The sequence below is a fragment of the Hemiscyllium ocellatum genome, chromosome 24 (assembly GCF_020745735.1).
Source record: "Hemiscyllium ocellatum isolate sHemOce1 chromosome 24, sHemOce1.pat.X.cur, whole genome shotgun sequence".
NCBI classification, from domain to species: Eukaryota; Metazoa; Chordata; class Chondrichthyes; order Orectolobiformes; family Hemiscylliidae; genus Hemiscyllium; species Hemiscyllium ocellatum.
Window position 1 is genome coordinate 45,730,199 of NC_083424.1, and position 17,994 is coordinate 45,748,192.

General features: G+C 41.9%; 1 protein-coding gene across 1 annotated transcript in view; it reads right to left on the bottom strand.

Annotated features, from left to right (window-relative positions):
• Positions 1–7,249, bottom strand: part of slc2a11b (solute carrier family 2 member 11b) — a 54,938-nt gene extending 47,689 nt beyond the window's left edge. Inside the window, exon 1 of the mRNA XM_060844165.1 lies at positions 7,202–7,249. Coding sequence (XP_060700148.1) covers positions 7,202–7,249 — 48 coding nt within the window. The remainder of the gene's footprint in view (positions 1–7,201) is intronic.
• Positions 7,250–17,994: the final 10,745 nt, after the last annotated feature.

Below are 17,994 nucleotides of genomic sequence, written 5' to 3' on the forward strand. Positions count from 1 at the left end.
GGATTTGAGCTATGGGGAGAGGTTGAATGGGCTGGGGCTATTTTCCCTTGAGCGTCGGATGCTGAGGGGTGACCTTATAGAGGTTTACAAAATTATGAGGGGCATGGATAGGATAAATAGACAGTCTTTTCCCTGGGATCGGGGAGTGCAGAACAAGAGGGCATAGATCTAGGGTGAGAGGGAAAAATATAAAAGAGATCTAAGGGGCAACTGTTTCATGCAGAGGCTGGTACATGTATGGAATGAGCTGCCAGAGGAAGTGGTGGAGGCTGGTACAATTGCAACATTTAAAAGACATTTGGATGGGTATATGAATAGGAAGGGTTTGGAGGGATATGGGCCGGGTGCTGGCAGGTGGGACTAGATTAGGTTGGGATATCTGATTGGACTGAAGGGTCTGTTTCCGTGCCGTACATGTCTAGGACTCTATGACTCTATGGTCTGACTGGGCTCCACCGGCTCCCAATCAGTAATCAGCTTCACTTTGGGCTTGCTGTTGCTGTCCCTGCTCTGCTCTGGGTCGCTGCCTGCCTCAGCTTTGCTGAGGGCTGGGGAAAAGGACAGGAAAGAGAAAAAAAAAACGAGAGAGAATAAAAGAGGAAAAAAAATGAATTGACAGAGCAGACAAACCTTGACTGCACCGTTCTACTCCATCATCTTGCTTACTCCAAATAAGCAAAAGACCTTTCGCAGGAGTGACAAAAATCACCAATAACAATTTAAAATTAAAATTCTGCTGCATATCAGGACTGACACAAGACCAGCAAGTTCCACTATTTGATGGAGTATTTGATCATCTCTTCTGTACATCATCTAAATCTCAATTCCCTGCTCCTAATCAAACACCAGACAGACAATCTGGTATTCATAAGAGGCGCTTAGGTCTAGCAGTCATGTATTGATGTTATCTCACGCTGAGTGGTTTTGCCGATGTGAAAAAAACTGAAGCCTATCTCCTTGTGATGAAAATACTGCAAATAACGGCCACATGACATCAATCAGAACTTGTTGTGAATGAAGCATAACATGATTTTTATCCTCGGGGAAGAACACATGATATTCACTTGATACGTTACTTATTTCTCCTGCATAAATTCCTGTGGCTTCTGGCTTATTTTCTTTTTGATAATTATTAGAATGATCCTTTTCTGAGCAAGATATAGCCATAAACCACTGCAAATTATTAGAAGGGAGGTCATATAAAAATACAACAGACTCTGTTGTAAATCTGTAGGAGAGAAATGCCACATGACCTCTGAGATCAAGAATTGAGAAAAGGGAGTAGCAAATACATTTTCAGAAATCACATGACACCAGATTATAGTCCAACAGGTTTATTTAAAATCACAAGCTTTCGGAGTCCTGCTCCTTCATCACCAGGACTATGACCTAACTTTGCCCACCTCAGTCCAACACTGGCACCTCAACATCATAAATATATTTTTAACTTTGCACAATGTACTTGTGTACAATATCTAAGTTGACTAGATTAGGTCAATCCAGGTTCCCCATGGGAGATTGGTTAGCAAGGTTAAATCTCATGGAATACAGGGAGAACTAGCCACTTGGATACAGAACTGGCTCAAACATAGAAGACAGAGGGTGGTGATGGAGGGTTGTTTTTCAGATTGGAGGCCTGTGACCAGTGAAGTGCCACAAGGATCGATGCTGGGTCCTCTACTTTTTGTCACTTATATAAATGATTTGGATTTGAATGTGAGCATAAGAGATATAGTTAATAAGTTTGCATATGACGCCAAAATTGCAAGTGTAGTGGACATTGAAGAAGGTTACCTCAGATTACATTGGGATCTTGACCAGATGGGCCAATGGACTGAGGAGTGGCAGATGGAATTTAATTCAGATAAATGCAAGATGCTGCATTTTGGGAAAGCAAATCTTAGCAGGACCTATACACTTAATGGTAAGTTCCTAGGGAGTGTTGCTGAACAAAGAGACCTTGGAGTGCAGGTTCATAGCTCCTTGAAAGTCGAGTTGCAGGTTGATAGGATAGTGAAGAAGGCGTTTGGTATGCTTTCCTTTATTGGTCAGAGTATTGAGTACAAGAATTGGGAGGCCATGTTGCAGCTCTACAGGACATTTGTACAGGCCACTTTTGAAATATTGCGTGCAATTCTGGTCTCCTTCCTATCAGAAGGATGTTGTGAAACTTGAAAGGGTTCAGAAAAGATTAACAAGGATGTTGCCAGGTTTGGAGGATTTGAGCTATCGGGTGAGGTTGAATAGACTGAGGCTGTTTTCCCTGGAGCGTTGGAGGGTGACCTTATAGAGGCTTGTAAAATTATGAGGGGCATGGATAGGATAAATAGTCTTTTCCCTGGAGTAGGGGAGTCCAGAACTAGAGGTCGTAGATTTAGGGTGAGAGGGGAAAGATATAAAAGGGACCTAAGAGGCAACATTTTCACACAGAGGGTGGTACATGTATGGAATGAACTGCCAGAGGAAATGGTGGAGACTAGTACTATTGCAACATTTAAAAGGCATCTGGATGGGTATGTGAACAGGAAGAGTTTGGAGGGGTATGGGTCAGGTGCTGGCAGGTGGGACTAGATTGGGTTGGGATATCTGGTTGGCATGGACGTGTTGGACAAAAGGGTCTGTTTCCATTCTGTACATCTCTATGACTCTATGAAACTAATGAAGCAGTTTTGTGATTTGGAGCTTGTCTAAATTGGACTAGATGGGACTCATCAGCTGTGAGTTTTATCAACTGTGCATTTATAAATTATTTCTTTTTTAGTTGTTCTGCAAGGATGCCAACAAATTCCACGGAACAGAAAGGATAAAGTTCCATCTGACTTTACAAAGTCCAAAACCCAATTCATTAAACAGTAGAACCATAAGGACTGAAACAACCAGAGAAATTTAATTTTCCTGATTTAAAGCCATGCTCAGGAAAAGTTTAAAAAAAAGTTCCACCAACTTTCCTGATTAATTTGAAAGCACACATCAGCCACCCAACAACTTTACCAAGACATTAATAATGAAATTTCACTCTGAGCTCTGCTTTTTATTCTAATTCTATGGTGAAGTTCACATTAAAATTAAACATTGGGCAGACAGAATTAGTGGGCAGCATCTTAACTACCAAGGATAGAGAGGGACATAGAAGCAGGTTCATGTGCATAAGAGATATTAAATCCCTTAAAATTAACATAAGCTCAGGGTTCTCTTACACTACCCCACTCAATGTGGTTTTTACCCAGGTGGCTTTGTAGGCAATTGGAGAAACCGGAGGGAGCTGATGGTTAAGTATGCCATATCTGTGTATGTAATTACCTCCTGTCTTAAATATGCTTTCTGGCTCCGACAGTCTTTGCAACAATTTCCTGAGCTGTCTGCAATTCGCAAGATTCAACCTGTTAAGTTCCTTCTTCAGTGGAACTGAGGTGTTCTGAGTGAGAGGCTGTTTGGTGCTCACAGCATGTCTTCTGAGAATGTGCCTTCATTGCTCACCAGGAACATGCCTTGCAAAAGGTCTGTTTACCTGTCTTGGAGTTTGATCACTTTGGCCTGCACTTCCCTGCAACATGGAAGGAGCTTATGTGGCTCACCCTTTGACCAGGAATATAGGGACTTGCATAAGGCCATCCATCCTATCAGGCATCCTCTGCCATTCAAACAAATCACGGCTGATCATCTAGCTCTACGTCTACTATCCCTTTATCTCCTGATATCAATAATACCTCAACTTCTCTCCATTGGAGAATTGAACTCCAGTCTCCCGGGTGACAAGTGGGGATACTGACCACAATACATCCAGCAAGATCACCAACAGCAACAAATTCCCACTCTTCGGCTGTATGTTGTTTTATGGGGCAGAGTGCATGGACACTGCAGATCCAGTTCCCAGGCTTCGACACATTTAGCACAGGGTCTTCATGGAGCACCAGTGCCTCAGAAGCCCAATGTCTCACAGCAGAATATTCCTGGGACTTACAACCCCTGGAACAAGATCCTTTTCCTAGTGGTACAGGTGGGTATGCAGTGGCGAATAAAATCCAGGGCTGCCATCCTGTAAAGAGAGTTCTGAATGCGAAAGGTGCATTGTGTGGAAAGGAGGGAAGGATTATCTTTGTGCAGGGCGACTTGAAGGTGATACAAAAAGCAGGGACAGTGTTGACTACTCAGCTGAGAATTTGTGAAGGTCACTGGACAATATGTTCAGTGGAGCCGAGGGTGTGATGGGTGTGATGGTCCAAGGGCTGCTGAGCTACAAAACAAATGTAAAAAAAAAAGTGGACATTGCCACAGAAACTCTACCTCAGTGAGGAACGGTTAGCTAAGTCGGCTAGTGCGGGTCAGATTGGTGCCAAAAGCACGAGGTTGACTCCCTGTCCTTGCTGGGGTGGATGCTAGACTCAGCTCCTCACCCTGTCTGTGGTGGAGCTGGTGGTGCTAGGGGTCAAACCCATCCTTGGGCAAAGAACTGAGGCCTCTAGATTGGGTTCACATTATGGTGATGGGGATGGGAGTGCTGCGAGAAAAGACACATCTTAAGAGCTCCAGAGAAGTGACCTGAGGAGACTATTATTACATAAAAGTCAGTTGTACCTGTTTTAACCTTGAAGGTCTGCTGATGCATTAGGAGTGTTCTTACTGAAGGAGTGTTCATAACATGGTGAAAGAGGCTGAAGTTCACCAAATGGCAATCAGTAAGAGTGGCAAGTTTCCTGGTCAGCCAACCTGCTGAAGCTGGAGACAAATCCAACAGAAGCGCAATCTTCAGAAGCGAGGACAGACAAAACTTATTCTGCTCTGGTCTCAGTGGACTAGGCTTCTATGTTTCAAACCACTTATTATAAAAGAAGACCAAACCCTTCTGTCCTTGTTAGTTGTTGAACACTGTCTCAAGGGCAATTAGGGATAGACAATAAATTCTGACCTTTCTAAGGATTCTCATCTCCCACTAACTAATGTTAAAAATGAAAATCTTCTGGTGACATTCTGTACACCAATACTTAAAATTCCTTAAAATAAGATATCACCCCATTGTCTTCACCAGTCTGCAGAATGTCCTCTCACTGCGATAACTTGCCATCTGTTTTATCTTTTCCAGTTAGCTCCTTTCCTTAATCAAATGTAAAACTACTTTATTCATTAAAATACTTTACGTACATAGGTACTAAAGCTCTGTATAGTCTTTGCATATCAAGAAAAACAAACGGTGAAGTCTGACATCCCTTGCAATTGCAAAGGCTAAAGGCATTTAGAGTTATAGTCATACAGCACAGAAACAGACCTCTTCGGTCCAACTAGTCTATTCTGAACATAATCCCGAACTAAACTAGTCCCACCTGCATGCGCTTGGCCCATATCCCTCCAAATATTTCCGATTCATGTGCATATCTAAATGTCTTTTAAACCTTGTGGCTGTACGTGCATCCATCATTTCCTTGGGAAGTTCACTCCACACACAAACTATTGTGTCAAATAAAATTGCGTCTCGTGTCTTTTTTAAATCTTTGTCCTTTCACCTTAAAAATATCCCCCCAGTCTTGCAAACCACCACTCTAGGAAAAATACACCTGCCATTCATCCTATCTATGTAACTTATGATGTTATAAACCTCTATATGGTCAACCCTCAATCTCCTGCGCTCCTGACAAAAAAGGTCCTAGCCTATCCAGGCTTTCCTTATAACTCTAACCCTCCATTCTTGGCAACATCCTGGTAAATCTTTTCCAAACCCTCTCCAGCTTAACAATATCCTTCCTATAACATAGCAACCAGAACTAGACAGTGCTCCAGCAGAGGCCTCATCAATGTCCTATGTAAGCTCATCGTAACATCCCAACTCCTACACTCAAGGGTCTAAGAAAAGAAGGCAAATGTGCTAAATGCCTTTTTAACTATCCTAACTCCATGTGAAGCAAACTTCATACAATTATGTACCTGAAGGCTAGGTCGCTCTGTTTATAACATTACCCAAGTCCCTACTTTTAACGCAATAAGTCCTGTCCTTGTTTGTTTTATCAACATGCAATACCTCATATTTATTAAAATTAATTTTTTTTCCATCTGCCACTGTTCAACCCATTGATGCAATCCATCAAGATCTCTGTGTAACCCTAAGTAACCTCCCTCACTGTCCATAATACCATCAATCTTTATGTCACCTTCAAACGTACTAACCACACCATCTACATTCTGATCTAAATCATTTATATAAATAACAAACTAAAGTGGACCCAGCACCAATCATTGTGAAACACCACTGGTCATGGGCCTCCAGTCTGAAAAACAACCCTGCATCATCACTCTTTGATCCCTGCCGGTAAGCCATTTTTGAATCACCCTGAATCTCATGTGATCTCACTTTACTAATTAGTCTATCATGTGGAACTTTGTTAAGGGCTTTTCTAAAGTCCAAGTAAACAATGTCTACAGGGCTGCTCTCATCAATCTTCCTGGTTACTTCCTCAAAACATTCAGTCAAGTTTGTGAGATACAATTTCCCTTGCACAAAACCATGTTGTCTCTAATCATTTCTTACTTATGCAAGACACTATTTATATCATTTGAGGCACAGAGTGGGTCTGATAATTGAATGGACCAAGACATGGGGCATTCTCCATTTGCTGATTGGGGTAGTATCTGGTAATTGTCAAAGTCAGAGTCCAGCCTCACTGCACACTGGCAATACAGAGGCAGTCAGCAGTGCTGTCAGAAATCCCGTTGGGTGGGATGTCATTTATCCAACACACATTGTTGCTTTTGAGAAAATCTATATATAGACTATAAAGCAAGCATAAAAGCTAAACACGGATACTTATGGTAATATACATAACAAATGCATATACAAAATGCGCAACATACATATGTTATTACAAAATGCATATACGTAACATAGATATGTAACGTACATAATCTTGGGGGAGACTCAGCAGACTGAGCGAATTCTGCCTAGGTGAAGGAAAACCGTCCTGTAGTGTGCTCTGGCTAACAGCGACAGATCTGAAAACTGTTCATCTCTTCCTGATCACCCGCTCGCTCTGTCCCCAACTTCCCCAACCACAGAGTTAGACACAGCCACCTACACCTTCGATTCAAGCAAAGATCTTGACTTGATTTCAAACATTCCCTTCGCCCAAGGATCTGACAAGAGAAACTTACAATATCTGTCAAGGTGAAACAGATTCTCTGCGCCTCTCTCTGTCCGTCTCACTGTGGGACTTACCCTGCCACCTTCCTCTGCATTCCCCCTCAGTAACCTCTGTCTCTCCATCGTTTTCATCCTCACACATCTGCGAAAGTTCCTCAAATCTCCAGCACATCACTTCAAAAAACGCCAGAAATCAGACAGCAATCCACGGGCATCTTGTTCAATAAATTTAAACAGTAACTTTTTTTTAGTTCTACCATTAATAAGAGAGATAATCGCCCCATTCAGACTTGCTTCCATAATTTAATTAAGGAGTGACGTGCTCAATGTATTAAATATTGCGAAATATAACATTTTTCGTTTTATTTACAATTAGAAACGCTAGCTGCAATTCATGAGCTTTTGCCATTCCTTGGTTAGTCAGGAGTATCCGTTTTTATGCTATTAATTAATGTATTGCTGAGAAATGAGAAGGACCCATTACCTTTCTTTTTTGGAAATGAACGTCACTTTCTGGGATTTCCATTGCTGCCGATATTGTCTTGTGTTTAAGTGGTTTGTATTACTGTTACATTTGGTTTTGTATTGTTGAACCAACAGTTAAAAACTACACCCCCCTCCCTATGATTGGACTTTGGACCAAACGAGCGCGTCTTAGAAGTCGACTCGAGAGAACTCTAGACTTAAAGCAAAATGGTGCGGATGCTGGGGAGAGAGAAACATTAACATTTCTAGTTCCACAGACTCTTCTTTTGAACTTTCTCAAATGATATTTGGTGGAATATTAATATGTCCCGTGCATTTTTAACAAAGAGAGAAAATACTTGCCTTTATGTAGCACGTTTTATGATCTCGGGGCATTAATCTCCAGCCGTTGGGAAAGAGACATGGGCAGGCAATTTGCAGACAGAAACTTCGGGGATATTCAGGACATTGGGGAAAACTCACTCTTCAAACCATTATAATGGCATCAACCGAAGGCAGCATTGAGCACTCCCTCAGCACTGCACTGGAGGGTCAGCCAGGATTTGATCTGATTTATTATTGTTAAATGTACTTAAGTACAGTGAAAATTTTGTTTTGTGAGCAGATCATAGCAAACAAGAACATACTGATCATAGGGTGCTTACAGCAAGGTGATGATGACATAGGAGATGCACAAAAGCAAGGTCAACATTAGACTGGAAATTAGAGAGGTCCATTTGGCAGTCTAATAACAGCAGGGAAGAAGGTATTCTTGAACCTGTTGGTGCATGTGTTCAAGCTTCTGTATGTTTTGCCTGGCAGAATAGGTTGGAAGAGAGTATTACCAGCGTAGAAGGGAACCTTGATGCTCTTGGCAGCCTTTCCAAGGCAACAAGAATTGTAGGTGGAGTCCATGGACGGGAGGTTGGCTTCCGTGATGGTCTGGGCTGTACATGCAACTTTCTGTAGTTTTTTACAGTCCTGAGCAGAACGGTTGTTATACCAGGCCGTTATGCACCCACATAAAATGCTTTCTATGATACATCTGTAAAAGTGAGTGAGGGTCCTTATGGACATGCTGAATTTCTTTAGAATCCTGAGGAAGAAGGGACATTGTTGTGTTTTGATTTATTATTGTCACATGTACACAGGTACAGTGAAAGATTTTGTTTTGTGTGCAGTACAGGAAGATCATACCAGACAAAGTGCCTTAGGGTAGTACAACAGAGTGAGGAATACAGTGTTACAGCTGCAGAGAAGATGCACAAAGCGCGAGATCAACATTAAGTTTAAAATTTGAGAGGTCCATTCAGAAGTCTCATAACAGCAGGGAAGCTGTTCTTTAAGTTATTAGTATGTGTGTTTAAGCTTTTGTATCCTCTGCCCAGCAGGAGAGACTGGAAGAGATTATAACTGGGGTGGAGGGGGTCTTTGATGATGTCAGCTGCTTTTCCAAGACACCAAAAAATATAGATGGAGTAAATGGACGGAAGGTTGCCTTACGTGATGGTCTAGGCTGTTTTCACAATACTCAGTTTCTTGCAGTCCTGGCAGAGCAGTTGCCATACTAAGCAATGATGCATCGGACAGAATGTTTTCTATTTTGCATCTGTAAAAATTGGTAACAGTCTTTATGAACATACCGAGTTTCCTTAGCCTCCTGAGGCAATAGAGGCATTGTTGTGCTTTCTCCATCAACGTGGGTGGACAAGGACAGATTGTTAGTGATCATCACTTCAAGGAACCTAGCTCTCTCAACCATGACGTAGATAGGGATGTGCCCTCCACCTTGCTTCCTGAAGTTAGTGACCCAGCTCGAACATTTTACTGATATTGAGGGAGAAATCATTATCTTTATATTATGCCATCATGCACTCATCTCTTTCCTGTTTTCTGTCTTGTTTGAGATCTGGCCTACAATCACGGTGTTGTCAGTGAACTTGTAAAAAGAGTTAGGATGGAATTTAACCACACAGACATGAGTGTAGAGGGCTTATCGTAAGGGTCTGAATACATAGTCTTGTGGGCACCAATGTTGAGAATTCTTTGTGCTCTGGCGTCTGGAATGGAATTTGAGCGCAACTTTCTGACTTGGAGAAGACATTATTACCAATAAATTCACAGTTGAAAATAGGTTCTTTCAAGGCACAGTTCCTCATCTACAGTGGGAACAATGATTGGAATTAACCCCTAGGTAGAGTGGGACAAAATGCGGTCAACTCTTAATAGTCTTCTGAAGTGGCACACATTAAGAAAGCCAATTCAGTGCAAGCAGAAATGGATAACAGAGTGTCAGCCGTATCCACATCCCAAGAATGAAGTTTAAAAAATAATCCGGGGAAAAATTGGATCTTGGGCTTCACCTGACTTTAGGGCACAAAACTTGTCCACCACAAACAATTTTTATTGTCAATTGTACATAACTAAATGGCACACGTGCAGCAGTCTACATATTGATTTGTTCCTCCTCTCCCACCTCATGCATAGCCTCTTTGCCAAGAAATAGGCTTCTGTCACCATAAATCTGAGGTATAGAATGTACTGACAGTTTCCAGTGTTGTATGGTTGAGTCTGATCACATATGGGAGAGAAACAGGAGCTTGTCCTGTAATAACACTGATGGTGAAGGAGAACATGACATAAACACGAGACATGTGATCCATGAGTCTTTGCAGCTGGGTTGCTCCTTGTTTACTAGTGCAGTGTTATCTACATTCAGAAATTCTTTTGAGCAGGACGTGTCGCACTTTTACTTAGGCTTCCAGTATTAATAGGTTGAGATATTCTCCACCTAATCACGTGCGGAGGTGTGATGATGGAGAAGGATGAAGTTCATATGCTGCGCCACTAATCCTTGGTCATCAGTTCCATTGCATTAGACTTAAAGGACAAGCCAACCTTTCTTCTTGGGATAAATTAAGAAACAGCTAGATGCTAAAATGATGGTAATTACTGCTAAATCAGTCTGGATCAACCAAATATTATTTTTAATCTCTATTTTCTTTGAAAATAAACTAGTTTATTGATTCATGAGTGACCTCAGCTCTTGAGAATGCTGTTCAATGCATCTTCCAGAATACAGTAGCCAGTCGCACATTAAGATACTGTACAGATGAAGCGTTTCCTAATGAAGAACTTAGGCCAGACTTTTCTGCCCCTCAGATGTTGCCTGACCTGCTGTGCTTGTCCAGCGCCACACTTTTGACTACTGTACAGATTAGGTTACTAATGATGATGAATTGTAAAGAATATCTATTGCCAACACATGCATTTCAAACATACACCCTTCACTTTCATTGTCTTTCAAACTTCTGTGCTATTTTCCAATTTTCAGTTTTAAATTTGGATCATATCCTGAAGAATCAATTTTATTGTAGCATTGCTGCTTGACCCAAAAATTTGACCCAGCAATATTGAAGGAATGGTGATGTATTTCCAAGCCAGGATGGTGAATGGCTTGGAGCGGAACTTTTAGGTTCTGCTGCTGCCCTTGTACTTCTTGGTGCTGTCCAATGAGCCTTGGTGAATTTCGGCAGTGCAATTAGAGTACACTGCTGCTACTCTGCGTCAGTAGTGGAGGGAGTGAATGTTTGATGTGGTGCCAATCAGGAAGTGAGTGACTCACTTCAAGATTCTTAGATTCTGACTTGCTCTTGTAGCCATAGTATTCATACTTATGGCTAGGCCTGTTCAGTTTCTGGTCAATGATAACCCTCAAGATGTTGTTAATGGAGGATTCAGTGAGGGTGCTGCTATTGGGTGTAAGGGGGCAGTGATTAGATTTTCTTGTTGGAAATGGTTATTGCCTGGTACTTGTACAGTAGGGATGTTACTTACCACTTGTCAATCCAAGCAAGGATATTGTCCATGTCTTGCTGCAGATGAACATGGACTGCTTTAGTATCTGAGGAGTCAGAAATGGTACTTAATATTGTGCAGTTATCAGAGAACATCCCCACTTCGTGCCATCAAGTGGCACATTACATATTACATTCACTAATCCCCATGAAAGTTTTCTGCACACCATCAAAAACCACCTGGTTAAATGCAGAAGTGCAATCTGGTTGGGTTTCTGACATGCTTTCAATTAACCCTATGCACTCATTCACACAGCTCCACCACCACCTTTCCTGCTTCCCTCTTCAGCCACTTGATTCACTCCATATTGTATGAGGAATTGGATACTCTAAAGGCAATGGGTCATGATCATATTCCAGCAAAAATACTGAAAACTTGATAGTGGGCATAGGACTTTACCCTGAGGTATTGCTGCAGAGATTTTGGAGTTGAGTTACTGATCTCCAACAACACCAACTACACCCATTTGTGCTAAGTATGACTTCAAAAAGTGGAGAGATTTTCCTCTGATTGCCAATAGCTCCAGTTTTGCCAGGGCTCCTTGATGCCATACTCATTCAAATGTGGCCTTGATGTCAAGGGCAGTCACTCTCACCAAGTGTAGTAGTGGACTACTGCCCTTATACAGCATAGTGCTGGAGGAAGGACTGAGCCTGTAGGAGCAGGAAGGCTAAGACTGCACTGAACCTGTGGAGAGTGACAGGAAGAGGTGGCTGGGGTGTCTGCAGCCAATGCGAGTCACAGTCATGGTCCATCTATCAAATTACACATCAATACTGAACTGACTGGCCGTCAGCCCTGCCTATACAACACTGCCACAGTGAATAATTTGTCATGTTTATGAGACCCATTGCTTTTCTTCTACTCTGGTTGTACCATTTCTCTTGAGTCTAATGGCCATTTGGTAGCCTAAAGGAACAGTGGAGATGACTGAATATTGGAAACTTGAAATAAAGTGAATGGTTATTTAACATTTACAATACAATTGACACAGTGAAATACTGGTAAATACCCAAGTGATTCCTCTTGTGAATCTACAACATCAGATAGGGTTATGACTGAAGGAATAAGGAAGGTAGGCATATGAACAGTTTGAGCAGAGTTTCTACTTCCACGTGCTCTTTTTCAATCTTCACTCTAATGGTTCTCCCACAGTTTCATACAAGCTAAAAGCACTAAGCTGTACTTCACTGAGACACAGAAAGGCCAAGGTGAGGTTTTATTCTATCTGATTCAAGCAGCCAATTGATGATGTGCAACACTCTGTGCAAGTGGTCACTCTTTCCATGGAAGTGGACATTGGCAGCATGAAAGCCTGTGAAATCATGACATTTATAAGAGAGGTGAGTGACCAAGTTGAGTTCGCATGTGTGATATCGTCATCTGACAAGAGGACAAGAAGTGAGGGGTTTTAGTAGTCAGATGGATCTCATGGAAGGGTGAGAAAAAGAAACAATCACATTTGGAAAAAAGACAAAAACACTAAGCAGCCTTTACCAAGTCGATTGAGGGAGATATGTCAACCTGACCAGTGGGATAGCCTATCACAGACTGGAGGGAAAGCAGGCAAAATATGTGCAAGGCATTCTTAGAAACAGGCCCTTCGGCCCAACAAGTGTACACCGACCCTCCGAAGAGTATCTCACCCAAACCCTTTCTCCATTACTCTACATTTACCCTGACAAATGCACCTAACCTACACATCTCTGAACACTATGGGCAATTTAGTAAGGCCAATTCACCCGACCTGCTCATCTCTGGATTGTGGGGGGAAACTGGAGAATCCGGAGGAAACCCAAGCAGAGACAGGGAGAATGTACAAACTCCACACAGACTGTTGCCTGAGGTTTGAATCGAACCTGGGTCCCTAGTGCTGTGAGACAGCAGTGCTAACCACTAAGCCATTGTGCTGCCCCCATTCAATGCATGGAGGTCCCGCTTTGCAGCAAACAAGGGTCCAATAATTAAGAAGATCAAGATGTGAGAAGAAGCAGTGAGACTCAAACAAATCCAGAGATCAAAGTGCTTGAGCTGGCTAGTGAACAGGGAGGATGATCTTTGCAGTTGGTGAGATAGTCTTGGGTACAGTGTGTGAGATGTCCTGGAGAGTGACATCTATCTCTCTGAATGAAGTGGGCAACATCCATGGATGTGAGCAGTTAGTGGGAAGGGATGACAATGACTGTGTATGTTCTTAAGCCGGGAGGTTTCCACATTCCAGAGAGAACTGTAGCTGCCAAATCAGAGTCATTCACCTCAATGGGTATGTGTTTATCATTCAGTTGATCACACACTTTGGTGAGCAGCTCACTGTCTTGCAGGAGCAGTTGAGAAAAGTCACAGCATCGAAAGGCCTAACAGTTTGAGGATTGCTGAGGATAGGTAGTGACTGATTTATCGAGACCACGGCTGCAAGGTTTCACTGTTAATCCACTTCTTACGCAGGCATCTTCGGTCTTCCTCCTCAGCCTCTTCCACCACAATACATGATGCGTTTGCACCTTGCATGTCCCCAGTATGCAATGCATCCCCTGTCTGAAGCAGGAGATTGATACGGACCATTACTAGTTCAAAAAACAGAGTTACTTCTCAGGAGCACAAACATAATTTTGATGTCATCTACAGCCTGCCAATAATGTTGTGTGCTATCTAGTGTTTCCTGTTCAGCCTCATCTTTCGCCACTACCAAGTAAGACACCACTCTCTCAGCAGCCCCAGCTTCATTGAGCTCTTTGCTACACAGCTTCACTGCCCTCATCCAGAAATCAGAATTGCATCTTCAAATACTATAATGTAAGATAGAGTTGAGGGCAGTATTTTAGCACAGTGTGAAGATCCATTGAAGCAAAGTGCAGAGATAAATAGGGCAATTTCTACATTCGCAGGCTATGAATAGTGTGGTGCTACAAGAATCAGTGCAGGTGTGACAGCTATTTACAATCTATATGAGCAGCATAAATATATCATCTGGGATTTAGAAGAAAATGAACATTGATCATTCAGGATTATAAAGGGCTTGTCAGGATAGACAATAAAAGGTTATTGCCCTTTTCTGGGGAACGTAGAACATAGGAGTATGGGCTCAAGTTGAAGGGACAATCATTTAGGACTGAGACAAGGAGACATTTCATCACTTAAAGAGTTTTGAATGTTTGGAATCTCTACCCCAGAGGATTGTGGATGCTCCGTCACCGAATACATTTAAAGTTGAAAAAGACAGATTTCTGGCATCTTGCTGAATTGAGGGTTACTCAAAGCAAGCTGACAATTGGGCAGGATTGTACTAAATAGCAAATTCAATACATTATTCCATGGTATCAGCCAATTTCACCATACAGTCTACATCCGCTCTAGTTACCATACCATCAACTGCTGAAGTGAAAGTCAACTTTAAAGTGCCATTTTCCTTGGCAAAGAAGCTAACACTATTTTAGATTAAACTTAGTTTGTTTCTAAACATTTTACCTTCTTCCCCAAACCAATTTTTCCCATATCTGATGTTTGAGAGTAATACCATGCTTCAGCAGCACTCAATAGTGGTTTGAACGTATGGTATACACTCAGACGTGAAACAGTACTGCTTCAGATTTTCATAATAGGATCAAACCTTGCCTCAACGCCCCCCACCCCAGCCATTTCAGATCTGTTTGGAAGAAATTAAGGCCCTACCTTTACAGTAGTTCTTCCAGTTAATTTCCAGGTGGTTTCTCTTCCAAAGCAGAACAGACAAGTCCAGGAGTCCGTGAAAACAGGAATGGAGAGGATCAGGGTGGAAACAACACCCCCGTTCTCAGCATCAAATTTCATGTTTAGTGACTTAAAGGTCCTGCAGCCACTTTGAAAACTACTGAGAAGGTGAGTGGGAGGGTAGAGTGGAAGGCATGTGTGTGTGTGTTTGGGTGGGTGGGGGTTCAGGGTGCCACATAAGTGGCTGAATTGTCAAGATGGGCTGGATTCAGCAGGATTTGGTCGGGGATGCGAGAGATTGGGGGAAGGATAGTCAGAGGAGTTAGTGGTAAGTTGGGGGTACATTTGATAAGTTACCTAGGAGCTAGAGCAGGTTTTAATTCTCTAACTACGAGGGAAGCTAATAAGCTTAATTGAGTTTGAACCCTCTGAAATCCCTAGCTCAGAGATGGGCACTTTTTCGCAGAGTTCCTGATACAAGTAATTTTCCCAAATAAATCCCAACAGTCCAGGCAACTCCTGCATAATCAGCTATGTTGGGATTTTCACCTAGCGCTGACATGTAAACCCAATCCACACTGCTCCAAAAAAAAACCCCACCCTCCATTGGATGCTCTGGGCCAACATCTTCAGATTCAAGCCTAGACTCAGCACAGACATGAGAATTAACCAGAACTCAGGGTCAACAGAGGTGCCGGATTCACATTCCTCTGCATCTTGTTTGTCGGGTCTGGGGGGAGATCATGAATGATGATTGTAGAAGAGTTAGACATGACTACCACTAAGCATTGATGGCGTCAAATATCAACACTTGTTGGAGCTGCCCCTATATTTTTGAGAGACCCAAAATAGCCAGAACTGGAAAAAGCCTGCTTCAGTGTTTAAACACAAGATGGTTAACAAACTGATTATAACAGAATTAAAAAGCCTTCTTCAGCATTTAAGTCAAACAACAGTGCCTTTGAGAAGGGGTTATTCCAAGGCAAAAGGAAGCACTGTCTGAACAACAAGTTACAAGGAATAAGACAACCTTGAAAGGATATATTGAAGGATGAACAATTTGAAGATTTGTAACATACACAGATGTGTAAAAAGAAGCTTTGAAGGATCATTACACTCCAACAAGTAATTAATTCCAGTCTCATTAACGAAAGGATGTTATCCCATTAGGAGAACAGCGTTAGTTAAGCATCATGCAGCCATGAAAACAGCAGCTAAAGATTTCTCGCAGAAATTAGCTGCTTCTTTGAAACTATTTACAATATTAAGAAATAGATTCAACTTAAAGATTCTTCAAATAAGCACAGTGATAGATTTCAACATAATTATAGAATAAAAGCATTAGGGGAGAACATTAAAGAGATGCCTGGCATACCCTGTCTCATTAGCTAAACAGTGCTAATAGTAGTAGTATTTCTATTACAGAAATTAATACAGTGACCAACGTTTGATCTGAGGAATGATAGAATTTGATAAAGATAGCAAGTGGAATACAATGAGCAATAGAATTCCACCAGTCCTTAGAGATAAGCAAGTCAGGGACAAGTCCAAAGGAGAAAAACCAGTAAATTTAGAATGTGAATTAATACATTACATAGAAAGATCCCAAAGTCTAGAGATTGCAATGTCTGTTAGGCATCATAAAACTTAGAGCTGTCCATAGGTGTGTCCAATCATTGATCAGTTATTTCACAGGATTGATTGTATAGAGAAAAGGGGAGGACACAGTAACCATGTTGTTAGTGATTATTGTAACACAAAATGTATAAAAATACTCTTTTTCACTGAAGAAGCCACAGTGTGCCATTAATCTCTCTTCTGATCTGAGATGTAGATTAAAGGAATGATTGGGTTCACATATTGAGGCCAGATTTTGGGGAAGATCTTTTGGCCTTCTTTCTGCATTACCCAGTTGTTGCTTGAATAAGAATAAAGTCTGCCATGTGCCTGAATTCTATCTATCTCCTGAGTCTTTGTCCTTGGTCAGGGGTTACTCTCCTACAACACTGTGCATCATCATTGCATCGGAGAGGGAAACTTGCCCTTCAGAGAGACTAACTGGAATCACAGGGTATCTGGAGTGATTGCTCGGGTTCCTGCTGTAGCACTTCTCTGATCTATATGGCCTTGAATGTTGGCTACACCCTCTCCTGCCACCAAGGTTGGGACCCATCTATCTCAGAAAACAAGATAAACAGAGGTCACTGTTACCATCGGTCTCCAGTATGCACCTATTGCAGCAGTAGCAGGCATTGTGGTCTTAACAGCTGCAATTAAAGTATACTGGAGCATCCCTTCTCTGCACATGACTGACAGGCTGGTGGACCTTACATAGCCTTGAATTTTGGTAGGGTTTTGCTTGGTCCTATGTAGGACTTGCCCAAAGCCAATTTTCTCTTCAGCTAGAGATTTCAATATGCCTGCTTTTGGATACAGCAGCCACCCACTGCGTGCTGTTGGCTGATTTGTACTTCGACTTTCTCATATTAACAAATATTAACTCCTGCTACAACTGGACAGGCATCAGTAACAGTGCACTTGACCTGCTGTATAGCCACTAGTGCAGATTCTTGCACCAAGACTGTGGGTACATGCCATTTTGCACCCAGGCCAGTTTGGAAACATTTTGGAAAGGCTTTTGCTATATAACGTGTCACTTGGCACATTGTGATTTTTTTAAAATCCCAGGACCATGATTTCAAGACCCAAATTGGGCAATAATTTTTTTCTCCTTAAATATATTGTTTTTAATGTATCCAAATTTGAAACTCCATGATTGAAAGCATGTAGATTTTGTTTCCAAGTCTGGGCCTTGCCCAATGGATTAATTGCTTGAGAATAACGTATCTATTTTTGTC